Source organism: Nannospalax galili, unplaced genomic scaffold, assembly GCF_000622305.1.
Source record: "Nannospalax galili isolate Female #2095 unplaced genomic scaffold, S.galili_v1.0 scaffold142, whole genome shotgun sequence".
Taxonomy (NCBI): Eukaryota; Metazoa; Chordata; class Mammalia; order Rodentia; family Spalacidae; genus Nannospalax; species Nannospalax galili.
In genome coordinates, this window is record NW_008348793.1 from 1,746,376 (window position 1) to 1,762,887 (window position 16,512).

General features: G+C 41.2%; 1 protein-coding gene and 2 pseudogenes across 4 annotated transcripts in view; all 3 read right to left on the bottom strand.

The window, feature by feature from the left end:
• Nucleotides 1–3,832: 3,832 nt before the first annotated feature.
• The window catches only part of Fabp2 (fatty acid binding protein 2), a 56,875-nt gene continuing 44,195 nt past the window's right edge, over nucleotides 3,833–16,512 (bottom strand). For 3 of the 4 annotated variants that reach the window (XM_017801331.1, XM_017801332.1, XM_008846047.2), the window contains 4 exons: nucleotides 8,324–8,435; nucleotides 6,711–6,883; nucleotides 5,088–5,195; nucleotides 3,833–4,229 (listed from right to left, as the gene is read on the bottom strand). In XM_017801331.1, coding sequence (XP_017656820.1) covers nucleotides 4,179–4,229; nucleotides 5,088–5,195; nucleotides 6,711–6,883; nucleotides 8,324–8,390 — 399 coding nt within the window. In that variant the 5' untranslated portion in view covers nucleotides 8,391–8,435 and the 3' untranslated portion in view covers nucleotides 3,833–4,178. Of the gene's footprint in view, nucleotides 4,230–5,087; nucleotides 5,196–6,710; nucleotides 6,884–8,323; nucleotides 8,436–11,198; nucleotides 11,302–11,841; nucleotides 11,894–16,512 lie in introns of those variants that run through there. The other variant, XM_017801330.2, reaches the window with a different exon arrangement.
• On the bottom strand, nucleotides 11,471–12,306 carry LOC115072506 (annotated as a pseudogene).
• On the bottom strand, nucleotides 12,518–14,161 carry LOC103744316 (annotated as a pseudogene).

A 16,512-nucleotide genomic window follows, 5' to 3' on the forward strand; every position in this document is an offset into this window, starting at 1 on the left:
TGTCCTTTCTGAGAATCAAGAGGCAGAAATGCAGGCAGACCCAGCCCAATACCATGGCTGCTTGGCTTGTCCAGAGTGCACAAGGGGACAGGCGTTCTGAGCAGGAAAAGTACAGTATCTCATTAAAGGACTAGTTATTCTGCCTGCCTGTTTGTTAGAGTAGCAGTAAAATCCCATTATGAAAATAAACAAAAAGTTTCCTTCTGGTCAAGAGAATAGAATCTCTGGCCTGAGAGACTTGACATTCCAGTTGGGCCAGGTCAGTCACATGGCCAAGCGAACACCCCTAGGAACAGAGTTCACCGTAAGTCATGCTGAAGAGTCCTTTAATGAGATAATGTGCTTTTCCTTCCCAGAATCCCCACCACTAGTGCAGTAGCTTACTGTACCACAGCCTGGCGCTTCCTAAATCTGCCTGATTTTTTTTTTTTTTTAATTACTCAGAAAAGTGTAACTTCTTTCTTCTTTCTGTCTCTTTTCTAAGCATTCTTTCCCTGTCACCTTGAGCTTCCCTAACATTTTGGAAATCCTCATTCTTTCTCTAAAGTACACATTCCCTGCAATGTGGCTACTTGTTGGCCATGTGTCTGGCCTCAGTGCTAGCATAAATTGATAGAATCATAAATCAAAGCCCCCCAGATTAAAGTAAAACTAAGTTTCCCAAGCTATATTCTGGGAAACTGTACAAGGAAGCAAAAGAAAAATAATTCTAACTGTAGAAAAGAAAAGATGACCTGACCTCTTCATGCTCTTTTGATCAAGCTGGAAAAATACCTGAAAAATCCCCCTCCCATTTCTGCTGTAACCAAGCTCCTATTGTGACCTAAATACCAGCCCCCTTACTGCTTGTGGTTTGTGGTTTCTGTCTATATAACCCAGCTTCTAAACTGAATCTTCACTTCCCCTTTTGATTAAGGTGGAGGTCCGTCTAGACGACTATTAAATCCTCTTGGAATTGCATCTTCTGGTTTGAGGACTGAGTTATTGGGGTGTGGCCTCTCGAGAACATAGGGTACCCCAGTCTGGGGGTCCTACAAAATGACATGGCTTTTGCCCTTTCTCTCTGCCTTTCTCCTCCTCTGGATAGCTGCTGAGATTTATAGTTTCCCTGCCCTGCAGATTTTTCTTTTAACTCTAGTAAAACTGCTCAAAATTAGGCTTGAATCCATTCTTGAATTTTTTTATTAATGAGAATAAGAACCCCAAGAGAGGACCTTGATTTCCCTGTATCACCATTAGCATGGTTTAAAGACCCTGTCTTCCTAGGGGTGGTCCCAGCTGCCTAAAGAGTAATTGACCTGGCCCAACTGGAAATGTTCGGACTCCACCCAGGCCAGAGTTTTTGTCCTCCCGAAAGAAGTTGTTTTTTCTTAATGGGCGTCCATTGCTACTCTAACAAATTAGTAACGTACATGTGTATGCACGTATGGCACTTTTAACTTGTTGTTACGGAATATTTCAAATACAGAAGTCAAGAGAAGAGTGCAGTGAATCCCAATGTTTCCATTAAGCACTTGGTGACTCCACTGGTCTGTTAGTAGACGGCAGGCACTTTTCAACAGCTTTCAGCCAGTTACGTTTCATCTATGTAACACTTCTTTATTCCTCTCCCACACTACAGTGGGGAAAAGGCAATTCGAAGCAAATCCTAGATACTACACTTCATGTGTAGATATTTCAACTCTGTCCCAGCCGTGTTGAACTAGCTGCCCTTCTGTGTGCTCACAGCTTTGCTTACTCGTGGCTTCTGTTTATTATCTATGCTCTTTGTTCTGGTTAAGTCTTTCCTACCAAGTACTATGTATTTTTCAAATTCAGAAAAGAGGTTCGGCTTCTAGGTTCAGCCCATTGCAGTGTTCCTTTGATCATAAGCTGACCGAGTTGTGGCACACTGACCACTCTTGTGTCAGGAGCACTTCCTTGGCTGGGCAGGGCGGCATAATGACAGTTAGTTGACTGGAGGATGCGTTATTGAAGTAATAGTTATTTGGCAGTTAGTAGACTGAACTTCTATACTAGTAAACTGTAGAAATTGAATGCTAGGAAGGATACCAATTGTGAGGCAAAAAGCCTACCATCGGACTAGAAATAGAAAAAGGTCCAGCCACTTTTAACTACAAATAAACCATTAGTTTGACCTGATTCATCCGGAGTACTCTTCTTGGATGCCTCTAAGAATTAAGAGAAATGACTTCTTAAGATACTTTTGTTTAGAACATGATACAAGAGTAATAGTGTACTAGACTGAAAGTCAACACTGACATTTAATTACTGTGTTCATCATGGACTCTGTACATTAGATGAACTAATAAGCAATTTTAATCTCTCCACTTTCAAATGACATTAAAACATATATTTTCACACATATAAGAAATGGAGATTATAGAAATAAAATTACATTGAACCTTTAAGAAAAGATGAAAATCTATAGAATGCTTGCTACATAAAGAATTATAAAAGTATAAAGTGAATAATGAATTTAAGTTTTTGTTTCTATAAAAATTTACACTTTCCTTTTTTTAATCATCATCTACTCAAACATTTTTTCCCACATTTTAATGTGTTTGTCATATGTATATACCACTTAGAATAGTGTGTGGACCATGGTAAGAACTATGTAAATGTTAACTGTTATCTACATCAGTATAAAAAAGAATTAGTCAAAAGTCCATAGATTCGTAAATACTTAAAAATTGACCTTCCTTCAACCCAGTGTACTCCCTACTAAAATATACATAAGTAGCAAATTATATAGGAATATGAGCAAAAAAAATTGAGGGGCTCTGGCAATTGATAATGTATGTAGAGGAGGAGGAGGGGGAGGAGGAGAAGGAGGAAGAGGTAAGAAAGATGAAGAGAGAAAGTTTATTTTCAGAGGTTTTGATCTAGTAGATTGACAGAAGGAAATTAATAATGCAAAAAAATCTTGTTTTCAATTAATCCTGATTTTCAGCCAGGCAAGAGAGTCAGTGAAAGTATAGCAAAATACAACACAAATTTTCACTTCGTCCATCATTTGATTGCTATCAAATTATTCAAAGTGATATGTACTGAGAAATAGCCATACCCATAGCAGAGGACTAGGATGATGTCTGGCAAAATTCTGGTCCATTCGATCAGGATGATTATCTGTGGACCGTGGAGCTATGAAAATATTTCTTTTGCATTTGATTTCCTTATTTCTAAGAAAATATGCATATGTTATACTGGTTGAGTATATATTTCTTTTATATTAATATGTGTTATCAAAGGAATTATTTATATTCACTGCAAGAAAGCCTATAAACAACTGCTGCTTTTAATTTACCAAATGCGAAAACAAAACCAAAAAAATAAAAAACAATCTGTCAGTCAGTAAAGTGCCTGCCATGCCAACATGATGATCTGAGCTTGATTCCAGAATTCACAGAAAAACCTACTAGGCCTACAACTCTAGAGATGGTCGGGAGGGGAGCTCACTGGACAGGCAGCTAACCAATAGGTGGGCCTCAGGTTCAGAGAGCTGATGTCTCAGCCTAGTAAAGGCAGACGGCAATGAAGAAAAGATATTCAACATAGACCTCTGGCTGCATACGTTCATTTGTACCCTCTCGCACATACACGACACATTACATGCACATACGCACAAATAAAATGTTTTAAAGTCTATCAGCATATAGGCCATATAGATTGTTTATTTATTTTATTTTGTGTGTATGAGTGTGTTGCCTGCATGTATGTAAGTGCACCTGTGTTGTGCAATGCCTGTGGTCAGAAGAGGTGTCAGAGCCCCTGGGGATGGTTATTAACCGCCATGTGGTGCTGGGAACCGAACCTGGGTCCTCTGCAAGAGCAACCACTAGTCTTAACTCCTGAGCCATCTCTCCAACCTCAGTCCAACTGTTACTTTAAAGGCCACAACTTTTTTTTTTTTTAAAGGAGACACTACTTACTTAGAAAGCAATATGAGAAAAATATATTTTTTTTAAAAACAGCAATCAATGTGTATTTTATGAAACACAAAACAAATTAAGTCCTAATTAATTTTGCTTTCTTTGCTTGGACAAGACTGGAAATACACCAGGTCTATGAAAGGCTGAGTCAGATGGTAGTGTTGCACTGGAGAAAGGGAGAAAAGAACCTTGAGGGTCTTCCATGGGCCTTCCATCCAGTGTTGTTCTGTGCTCCGAGAACCATGCTCATTCCTTTTTAAAGACCCTCGTGGCTTGGACTCCTTCATATGTGTAGGTCTGAAAGATGTTAACAAACAAAAAAATGTGCCATTAAGATAAGCTCCTCAGTTAAGAATATGCTGATGTCACAACTCTGAATATACCTGTCCTACTCTTTTCTTCTACTTGATAGCAAAATTTTATAGAGATATGAACCGTAAAATATATTTTGGGTTGTAGTAATTATGTTTTCAGTTAAGATAGGCATCGATGGTAGTTAGGGCAATGGCTCAGCAGTTAAGAGCACTGACTCTTCTTGCAGAGGACCTGGGTTCAGTTCCCAGCACCCACATTGTGGATTAAAAAACATCTGTTAACTCCAGTTCTAGAAGATCCAATGCCCACTTGTGACCTCTACAGGTATCTCACGCACAGGTACCCTTACAAACATGTAGGCAAAGCACTCATACACATAAAATAAAATACATTTTAAAACTTATTGTTTTTATTTTATGTGTATGAATGTTATGCCTGCATGTAGGTAAGTGCACCTGTGTTGTGCAGTGCCGGCAGAGGACAGAAGAGGTTGTTGGAGCCCCTGTAACTGGAGTTACAGACAGTTGCCATGTGGGTGCTGGGATTCAAACCCAAGTCTTCTGCAAGAACAATCAATGTTCTTAACCGCTGAGCCATCTCTCCAGCCCATTTTTTAAACTTTTTAAAATAGACATTGATGGATATGGCATATATAAGCAAATTCTCAATAAACAAGCAACATATATATATATATATATATATATATTTTAATCAGTAAGATTTATAAGAAGTAACAGTTGATTTGTTAAAATTTGTTTATTTGTAATTCACCAGTGGAAAATATTGTTGCTTATAATCATGTTTGTTTTAGAATATAGTTATGAACTTCGTACAGCTTACCTGGATTAGTTCACCACCAGAAATTTCTCGGACAACAAGCAGTTCCTTTCCATTGTCTGCACGTGTGAATTTTCCAACAAGTTTATTTCCTTCAATGTTCCAGACCCCCTACGTCATAATAATAAGGCAGAACTTGTTATGATCTTACATGTGTCAAGCACTATTTTGAGTTTTACAGATCCAGTTTTTCATTTATTCTTGACAGTGACCTAACAAAACATATGAAATAATTCCATTACCTCCATTTTACAGCTATGAAGTCTGTGCAGAGCAGTTCACCCAAAGTCAGAGCAAGGATTGAGCATGTGCTATGAATGCAAGACTCTGTGTTGGGAACCATTAAGCACCCTTCCCTTGATAATCTCCATATGCTTAATTTTAAGGCAGAGGAGTGGTGGTTACCATTAATGGTAAAATGTTCAATAGTTAAATTGCCATTGTAGCAGGAAGCAAAGGCAGGCAGATCCCTGTGAGTTTGAGGCCAGCCAGGTTTATATAAGGAGTTCCAGGCCAGTCAGGGCTTAAAAAAGTGAAAAGAATAAAACAAAAACAAAATAGTCATTGCAGGGCTGAGGTGATGGATCTATCCACATAAAAAGTCAGGTGGGGTTACACCTGCCTGTAACCCCAGAGCTGTAGAGGATGCACAGGGAGGACCACTGGCATTGCTGACTGCCAGCCTAGCGCGAGGTCCAGGAAAGACCTTGTCTCAAGGGAGTAAGGGGGCAGGTGTAGACCAGGACTCTGGTGTCTTCCTCTGGCTTTTACCTGTGCATGCAGGCATGTATGCCCACATACACATGTGGATATATACCACACACACACACACACACACACACACACACACACACACACACCACAGTTGTCACTGCAAATGTATTTGACTAGAAAAACTCTGGGGGCTAAAAAAAAAAAAACTGTCCAGAAAATTGGTTGGAAAGATGAGTTCCTAAGATGTTTTTTAATCAAAAAGTACATATATTCTCAGTAACCCTTGCCATTTGACCCCTCACTCATTCCTAATTTTTTAATCAATGTTTTTTCACACAGTGTCATGGAGCCTCAGACTTACTATGTAACTAAGAATAGCCCCTCCTGACTCCACCTCCCAAGTGCTGTGATTCTAGGCACGTGCCCATCACGCCAGTTTTTATGCAGTGCTGGGCATACCTCCCAGGGCTTTGTGCTGCACTCTTACTTCAGCTACATCCCCAGCCCCTCAGTTTATTATTTAAGTACATTTATTAAATGGCTGTTAAGTTTGAGTAACAACAGGAAAAGCTTGTTGTGCTCCCAGGATGTAGAGTTGAAAACACCGACTTCAGAATTTCTTTGTGAGTAGATCTATACTTGTTGTTCTAGGAGTATTTTTCTAACTCTCATTGTTCAATCTAGATTCTTCACAGATGTGTATGACAATAAAATATAGATTTTATTATAGTATATATACTATACTGTATATAGTATATAATAGTATATATTGTGTGTAATATATAAAATGTGAATAAATTTCATTACCTTCCTCAATAAATGAAGATTTGCATTAATACACACACACACACACACACACACACACACACACACGCGCGCGCGCGCGCGCGCGCACGTGAAAAAAATTCTTACTGTGAGTTCAGTTCCATCTGCTAGACTATAATTAAAGGTGACACCAAGTTCAAAAACAATATTGACAGTTCGAAAGACGCTTGATTCTTTGACCGTGAATTTATTTCCTTCTTGTGTGATTGTCAGTTTCAGATTGTCATGAGCCGCAACCACCCTTTTCGCCTTGTTAATACCTGCGAAAGCAAAGAGATGGAAGAACATCAAATCAAAATGCCATGGGAAGTGCTTGCTTTTCTAAGTTCTGCACTGTTTTGTATATTTATTTTGAGGGTGGAGAAGAAAACCAATAGTGTCTTTACAGAACAACATCCACGTCGCTTCTAGAGAAAAGGTTCAAACACAATCAGATCAAGAAAACTGACTCAAGTTGTTTTTCCATGCTAAGAAAGTTTAAGCGAAGCCCCCAATTATAGCACCTTAGCACTGGGTAATTTTTAACAATATTAACACATTTTTGTTTCAATGTTCATCAAATTTTGGAAATGTCAAATGAAGTATTAAAAGTTATATTCACATATTTGGAAAGAAACACGTTTCAATTCTGCTTTTCATGATTACTTTTAATTCTTTTGTTCTTTGAGACTGGGTCCTTCTTGGTATGTAATCCAAGCAGGCTCCAAACTTGATACAGAACCCAGGTGAGATTTTAACTCAGAATCCTCCTGTTTCAGTCTCTCGAGTGCTAAGACTACTACTATGGCATAAACTACCATACTTGGCTTGCTTTTAATGTTTAAACTTTATAATTATATTTACCTTTTGTGACATTCCTGATTGTCCCAAGACAGAAAAAGTGATTTTTATGGTTAAATTCATTCTAATAATGACTGTACAAACTTCATAAACTTAAATTTGGAATCCTTAAACTGTGGGATATAATTAACACAGACACATAAGTTTGCCTGATTTGTAGTGTATAGGCTGTGAGAATATTTGTAGGCATTTATAAAGTAGTTAAATTACACCTCCACAAATAACATTCAAAGCTTCTTGTAGTTAGCTCTAAAGTTCTATAATGTTATATGTCAGAGAAGACAGTTACACCTAATTTACTCAAGGTGAGGTTTTTTTTTTAATGTGTACTTTCATTGCATTTATGCATTTCACACACTATAGCTCAATCATATTTTGGCCCCCTCCCCACCTGCATAACCCCATAGCCTGCCTACAGGATTTCATGCATTCAGTCATATATGTTAAGGCTCAAGGAGAGTTTTAATAAAATTATTTTCTAGTACTTTGTTATAGGATCCTTTCTTCTTTAGTTTCTGTAAGTCAATGTTTTAAGCTTTGGAAATTATCTTTACTCACTACCATTTTCTATTTTTTAGTGAACAAAAATGTCAATTTTCAATTACATAGGTATAATCAGTAGGCACACATGGAAGAAGACACATGTGGATCTTTTTAGGGGTGTTTCAAAGAACAACATTCAAGAGTCTTTCCTTTCCCTAGGGAGACACTGTCTTCTTCCTAATGCAGGAAGTTTGAATATAGTTTTCCCCGCTCTGAGCCATCACATCCGGAGCCTCACCAAATCAGGAGCCAGTCAGCCCCTTCCCACAAAGATGGGAGGAAGCAAAGAAAGAGCCATTGAAGAATGGAGTCCTTACCCATTTTTTCCATTAACTTGTCATAGTCGTTGCTCCGGTCTACTTTCCAACTGCCGTCGAATGCCATGGTCTGGCTCTGTGGACCCCTAGCAAAGCAGAGACTGGTTCCGTCCTGTCCACAGGGGAGAATTTATTCTATCTCTTATCTTGGAACCAATTTCATACCGTGATGTGGAAGTTTAAAGTTCATGAGATTACCTAGGGATTTTAAAGGCCAAGCCCCTGGAGTTTCTATTTCCACACACTGCTTAGAACTTCTGAGATCCCACTGAGTTAAAACTTGCTAAGCAGCCCTGCTCTGTCTTTACAATATGTGGGTGTTTTTATTGAAAGAATTAGAAACAATCTCCAAAGATTATTTCTACTTACAAGCGCAACATACAGACTATATAGATACTAACATAATTTGTAGCATATATCAAACAACATCTGAGAAATGAGACCCAGTGACATCCCTTTACTACAACAGCAGTTGCCTTATGAAGTGAGACTGTGCCGAATGCAATTGAAAAGTTAAGATTCAAATAATTATTTTAAAAAATATTTGTCTTTAGGGGCTGAAGAGATGGCTCAGCGGTTAAGAGCACTGGCTGCTCTTGCAGAGGACCTTAGTTCAGTTCCCAGCACCCAAATGGCAGCTAGCAACTGTCCCTAATTCCAGTTCCAGGGGATCTGATGCCCTCTTCTGACCTCCTTGGGCATTGCATGACATGGGTGCATGTTGGGAGCTGCTAGTCTATTATGTACATTGAGCTGTGGCAGGCTTGTTTACTGAGTTTGTGTTATGCACACTAGTACCTAATCTGCCTAATCAGGAGGAATGTGTTTATATGGAGAGCCTCACAATATCTGACCTGGAGGCAATAGTGGTAAACAAAAAGATCAAAGAAGCCTTTGAAGTATTTGACCGCTCCTTGACCCTCAGATACAGGTGGGAAAAACAGCTGTTGAAATTGAGTTGCAAATTTCTTCTGTATAAAAAGGCTGAGCTGAAATAAACCGCGCTGCAGTATCTACTGACAGTCCTCCCAAGTATCTTTTCTGTCTCTTGTTTTTTCTTTCAATCCTCACTCCCCCTTTCAGGTACTGTCCGTCTTGGCTGGCTGGCACTGGCAGGTGCACTTACATACTTGTAAGCAATACACTCATACCCATAAAATAAAAATAATAAATAAAATATTTTTAAAATTGTCTTTAAAAAAGGTATGCCATATATTTTTATTAAATCATTTGCATATAATTTTTTTCATTTTGGAAAGGCTATAGTATATTAAACATCTGGGTAACAAAAAGTTGAAAGGTAATTTTTCCATAAGCAGAGATAAGTTTTAAGTGGTCACATTGATGTATACACACACACACACACACACACACACACACACACATGCACCCATGCACATGCACATGCACACACATAAATTTGAAATAATCAGTAACAGGTTGTTAGGGTTTTACACCTTTAAGCCAGGAAAATAGTATCTCTTAAGGCCTTCAATTTCCTTTAAGGATTTTAAAAATTAACATTAGTTGAGAAGACAGCTAACCGAAACTCTGAATACAAAACCCATTTCTTTTTAAGTGATGTACTCTTAGATGCCTGTAAACACTGAATTTCAGAACATGGTGTCATTTCACAGGCTGATTACACTTCCTTTCTTTTTTGGGGGGAGGGGATTGAGACAGGGTGTCCTGTCTACTTGGAACTCACCATGTAGATCAGGCTGGCCTGAAACTCACAGGGATCCACCTGCCTCTGCCTCCCAAGTGCTGGGATTAAGGCATGCACTACCATGCCCAGCTACACTTCCTTTCTATAATGGCAAACGTGTATAACTAAAATATGTCTCAGAATAAGTTAAATATTGAGACATACAGCATGGTAATAATGTCCTTTTCTTTCTACCAAATAAATTTTACAGTTTATCTTGATCATATGTCATATGTGTTTGTAAAAGGGTGAAGACTGGGGGATGCAGTGTTACTAAAAATATGCAGCAGCCATCAAAATCATGTTCTCTAAATGGTTGGACAGAACATATTCAGATGGTTACATCAGAATCACCATTCTACAGGGATCAACATGAAAAGACCCTGAAGTTCACCTGAAACGGGCCGTGATTCTAAAGTGTGAGTTGTCTCTTGTTCTACTTCTGAGTGAAGATCCAGAAGTGACATGGATGTATCTGTAGTCACACCAATACTTTTAAAAACATATTATTTGTATTTTATGTGTATGAATGTTATTGCCTGCATGTATGTAAGTGCACCTGCGTCGTGCAATACCTGCAGAGTTGAGAAGAAGGTGTTGGATTGCCCTAGAACTGGAGTTACGGATGGTTGTTAGCCACAATGTGGATGCTGTGAATGAAACCCTGGTCCTCTGCAAGAGCAGCCAGTGCTCCTAACCACTGAGCCATCTCCCCAGCTCCATTCAAACCAGTGCTTCATAATACAGTCACAAGTTAAATATTACCAAGATAATTTTAAATTAAAGACCACTATGTTTAAGTACATGAAATATTTTCCCTCTAGCTTCTTAAATGCATGTTCCAGATCAAGAAGAATCAACAAGAAAAATGTTAGAGACCAGCCAGTGTCTTCTGAGAACTTCCTGGAGTGACATACTTGATTTCTGGGGGTGAGGGGAATTATCCACTCCCAATGGAGGGATGGTCTCTGAATGTCATTTTCCTAAACTCAAGTCCTGGTTTCAGGTTTATGAAGAAAGGGAACAGAAAATGGAATTTGGGGGACAATGTCTTGCCCATGGTGCCCATAGTTTTTCCAGGAAACATCTTCCCCACACCCTTAATATCGCAGACCTCGTGTGAACTTGTCTCCAGCACCTGTTCCCCCGGCCCCCACACATACGCACCCCAGTTAATACGCAGACCTTGAAGTCTCGCAGGAAATGTGTAAACGAATCTGGGGAATACTGCCTTGTCATGTTCGCCTTGTGTCAGTGAAAACCTCCTGGGCTGAGAAAAATTACAACAGGGAGGGAGGGTTACCCCAGTCAGCATCCCACAGGCTTCCCTTGTGCCAACCCTACTGTAGAAAACTGCAGTCAGGTACTTCTGCCTGGCTTATGAGAAATGGCACTAAACAGCCAGACTATCTTATTCTTCAGGTTATCTTATTTCTGAATTATGGCAAATGATCAACAGAGTTTGGGGGGTTGTTACTGGAGGTAGTTGGAGCTGAGGCCAGGCACTTGTGCAGACGGGGATTCTGTGTCTGTTGCAAGTGTGAGCAGATGAAAACATGGTGTTACAGCCTGCCATTTTGCACTTATGGAGCTAGAGAAGGTGTGGAGTTCTGGAGTGGGCTCTAAAGGCCCCTTTGTTACTATATTACTTTTGGCAGAGGTGACAGGTAACCCAGAGGACAGACTGGTAAGGCTGTGGTCAACCTTCTCCCTCAAGAAACAGATGAGGTACTCGTCTTCCCAATGGATGAGGTTCTGTCCTTCACATTTCCCATCATTGCTCCATAAGCACACTGCCCCCCTTGCTCACCCCATCAGAATCCCAGGAGGGATGGCTGCTGTTCTCCAACTTCATAATTGAGGTAGTGCTCACATCCAGAGTGCTGCCCTCATTAGGGGGGCCGGAGTTGTAGCTCTCCGGCCTGGCACTGTGAACGTAGGACAATGAGCAAACCAGACTGCCTATTCCAGTCATTCCTTGAAGATGACAGAGGTCTAGGATGTTCGTGGTCGGAAAGCCACATCCCAGTAGGCCTCCTCAGCCAAATCTCTCAGAAGGTAAGCTGCTGGATAGTTGTCCTCACCGCTCTCGAATGCTTCTTTGTTCAACACTCTTTTGTGGAGGCTTAGCTTTGAACTGTGTCTGTCTCTGCTCCTCCAGGGTGGGAAACTAGCACTATATCCCCGCTCTGTGCAGGTGTGTTTCTCTGGCATGCATATTCTTGGAATACATTTGCATACTGCAAGCATTTTTAAAGGTCGTCTTACAGATGTCGCACTGAAAGTGCTTTTCTTCCTTCTGCTTCATTAATGCATGCTGAACCAGGTGCTCCAGTTCTTTAGAAACTTCCAAATAAGGAAATGTCATTCCCCTGTTAGACAAAGCATTAAAGAGTCTCCTAGGCAACAGGTGTTGCTGCAGTTCCTTGTAGTCAGGAAAGGGAATCAGGTGGGGTGGGGGTGGGGGTCCAGTCCGGATATGAAATGGTGTTCACGGCCACCCTCCTCAGCCTCTCTTGATATATCATAGTGGTCAGCGTTAGTTTCTGCTCAGCCTTCCTCTGTGTATGTGTGGCCTGCAGGTTCTGCTGAGAGCTTCATGAGACTCGATCACAGCTTCACAACTCCAGGGTCTTTCTCTTGGAAGGAGAGGCTTTCCTAAGTTTCTTGACAGTGTGCGGCTCCTCAGGCACTCTCTTTGGCTGAGGACCACAGTCCTCCAGCTCATTTTCACTGACTTCCTGCAGACGGCATATCATCCTCTTTTGTGTCTCTTCTTAGCTATTTCCACAGCCTCTCTCTAGGTGTACTGGATTTCCAGGATTTCATCTACAGAAGAACATCAAATGGCATTCCTTTGAAAACCAGGTGGTCTGGGATTGAAGAGAACAGCAGCTAAGAAGGCTGAATGCCAAGTGTATCTGTCAGCTCAAGGGGAATGGCGAGACTGTGATGGAAAGAACAAGCTAGTCGGACTGTCTTTAGGTTAGGGAAAGGCACAACATTTTGCCCAACACTTGAGAAAGCATTTGGAATCCTCCACTGAGCCAGCATAGCTAGGGAGAAGGGGCCATAGTCTGGAGACATCACTCTGAAACCTGGGGTTGGTACACTGACCTTCAGGTGGACAGTGTTACAGTGGATCTTGAGGGTGCCTTGTCATAGACCGTCTTCTCACATGCGGTGCAGAACAGTTGGCCCTTCTTTGTGCTGAGGCTTACTTTGGCCTCGGGGGAGAGCTGTGTACTTTTAAGCTTCCTATAAACTGCAGTCACTTAAGTGGGCACTGTGTTCTTTTTGAGTAACAGCATCTGGACATCTTGAACACTATTCTTTCTCAACCTGAAATGGTGTGGAAGTTAAGAAGCTTTTTTCAGAGAAAAGCCCATTGATTTCCCATTCGGAGTCCTGGCGTTGGTCCTGATCCTGCTCCAGGAGGTGTTGTTTGGGCAATGACCCGATCAATGAAGGAGGCCGAGGACTGAAGAACCATAAAGAACACAAAAGACTTGTTGTTTATGAGGTTCTCAAAAATGTAGATGATGCTAGGGTTTCCTTTGTCCACAGGAGTGTGGAGGCTAGCAGTCCTATGGCTGCAATGGAAGTCCTAGCATCTATGTTTGCTGAGGAACCAGGTGTGATGATAGACTGTTATCCTTTCTTTTGAATTGCTATGAGCTCAACTATGGTGTTGGTCTCTCCAAAACAGGAACTGCGGCAAGGTGGCCACTTCTTCCAAACTCCTCATGATGCTCTAGTGATCCAACACCTTCCTGGATGCATCCTGGAGCACATATCCATGGATGTAATCCTGAAGAGTCCAATCCGAGGCATGGAGGACCTGCAAAACCATATCTTCCTTTAGCACACTGGCTCCAGCCAGACAAAATCCTAGCATGGAGTTGGGAGGTGGGCACGAAGTCCCATTGATAAATGCTAGGAGAAGGGATGAATCAGTTATCCTTAAGGATGTGACCACTGTTAGGTTAACCATGCTCCAGAGAATAGACTCACATCAAAGAGTACTCAGGCAACACAAATTGAACTTGTGGATTTCTAAGGAGAAAAAGAAGAGAGATGTTGGGTGGGTAGGGAGGTTGGGGTAGATCTGGGAGGAGATGCGTGTGGAGGTAAATATGATCAAAATATATGCATGAAATTCTCAGCATTAATAAAAATATTATTTTTAAAAGGAAGATTCTCACAAAAAAAGAAATTAATAAAAGGAAACTATTTTATGAATTAATCTGTCCAGGGAATGTCTCATTAACTGAGTCAGTAGAGATGCTCCAAGTCCTGCTCCAGGTTTCATTCAGTTCGATGATCCCAACACATTTGAACATGACATTGAGAAAACAGAATCACATCTTATACTTTTGATAATTATCCATTGGGCACCATGCTTTTGGTGAAGTTACACTATATTTTTATCAAGTAAAGAAAACTACCTTCTACTAGCTCCATTATTTCATTTGAAAAAGAGAAGATGTCAGAACATAAGCAGAAATTGGGAAGGGGCACTGCAGTAATGGGAAGTTCTTCACCTTCATATCCTTAGCTTTAATGAAACTGGCTATGTTGTCTTTGTGTTCTCAGAGACATTGAAACCCTTTTCTTTCTGAATCATCAGCCTAGTATACTTGTAATTTGGGGGAAGTAGAAACGTTTATAATCATTCTAGATGCCTCGGCCCATGGGCTGCATCTGCCTCAGGGTAGCTATAAGGTGGATGAGGTAGATGAGGATAGCTATATGTTCCAGTTCAAAACTGTAAAAATGTAAAATATTATGAGACTTTTTTTTCACAATATTTTTGGTAACTCGATTGCTCAGTTCTCAGATGAAGCTGCCTGTGATGTCACAATGTCAAGTGGTTGGATAGATCTAGTGCTAAAATCTACAAGGTAGTTTTAGAGGTAATCCACTACTTACAACGATTCATGAATGCAGACGCCTGTGGATGATGGCGGCATCAGAGGGAGAAGTCGTACTCCTTTGGGGACTGGGCCGCTGGTATGCTCCCCATGCCCCAGTGGACAGTCCTACACCCATGGGCATATGGGCAGCACTCATTAGACTCAGGGGGTTGTTAATAGCACATACAAGGAGGACACGAAGTTGGGAGGCTGATGAGGTGGGGGTGCTTGGAGGAGTTGGAGAGCAGCAATGGTGGATGCATATGATCAAAATACACTGTGTAGGTATAGGAAATTTTCAAGGATAAATAAAAAATATTATTTGGGGGGTGTTGAGACCGGGTTTCCCTGTAGTCCCAGCTGACCTACAACTTTCTAAGTAGACCAAACTGGTCTCAGTCGCACAGAGATCTGCCTGCCTCTGCCTCTTCCTCCCAAGTGCTGAGATTAAATGTGTGCACCACCACACCTGGCTTTAAAAGTCTTTTTTTTTAAAAAAAAAAAAAAGAAGCTGGAACTGAAGAGGCATCCCAGTGGTTAAGAGCACAGAAGACACAAGCTTGCTTCTCAATCCCCACGTAGATTGGTTCAGGACTGCCTGTATTTTCAGCTCTGGGGGAATCCAGTGCCCTCTTCTGGACTCCATGGGCACATACATTCACACAAGCACAAATGCACATTCACACACACATACACATAATTTAAAAATAAAAATAAACTAGGCATAGTGGTGCACACCTTTAATCCCAGTGCTCCAGAAGCAAAAGTAGGTGGATATCTGTGACCTCAAGGCCAGCTTGGACTACATAACAAGTAGCCAACAGTCTAGATTATATAGCAAGTTCTGAGTCAGCCAGGAAAACATAGTGAGATCCTGTCTAAAAAAATCTTTTTTTAAAAAAAACGTCCATAGATAGAGGCTTTAGGAGGAGCCAGCCTTCCTCTATTACTAAAAATAAGGACAGCGGGCCACTGAAATAGAAATACGATGTAATGAAGAACACATGTATATTTAGAAGCAAACCAACTGGAGTTTCAATACCGCAATCATAACACCATTACTATGCATGACCTTCATCAGATTACTCAGCCTTCCTGAACCCCAATCTCCTCACCTATAAAAGAAAGATAGTGCCTGCAGGCTTCTCTCTCCTGGGTAAGTCGATCCCACCCTCCATGCCTCAACTCCCCCAGCCTCACTCACCCTCCCATCTCCCCCTCCAGTCTCTCCTCTTAGTCTGGTTCCTGTCCCATTCCTTGTCTTGGCATCCCAGACACCTGGGGAACCACCATTGTTTTCTGATCCTGTCCATCCAGAGCAACTCAGTTCCTTCTTGGGGTACTCTGGGCCTGGCCTCGCCCTCACCTCCCTCTGCCTCCCTGGGTCTGCACAACCCACCAGCCTCTATCCTGGACCCCCGGGCTGACCTTTCCTCTTCCTGGCCCTTTGCATCCAGCCCAACCCAGCTCCTCAGTGCAGTACCCAGGGGCCCTTGGGGCCGCCTCCCACCCCCATCTTCCTTTGCATCTCTGGGTGGCATGGCCACCAGCTGCCCTAGACCAGC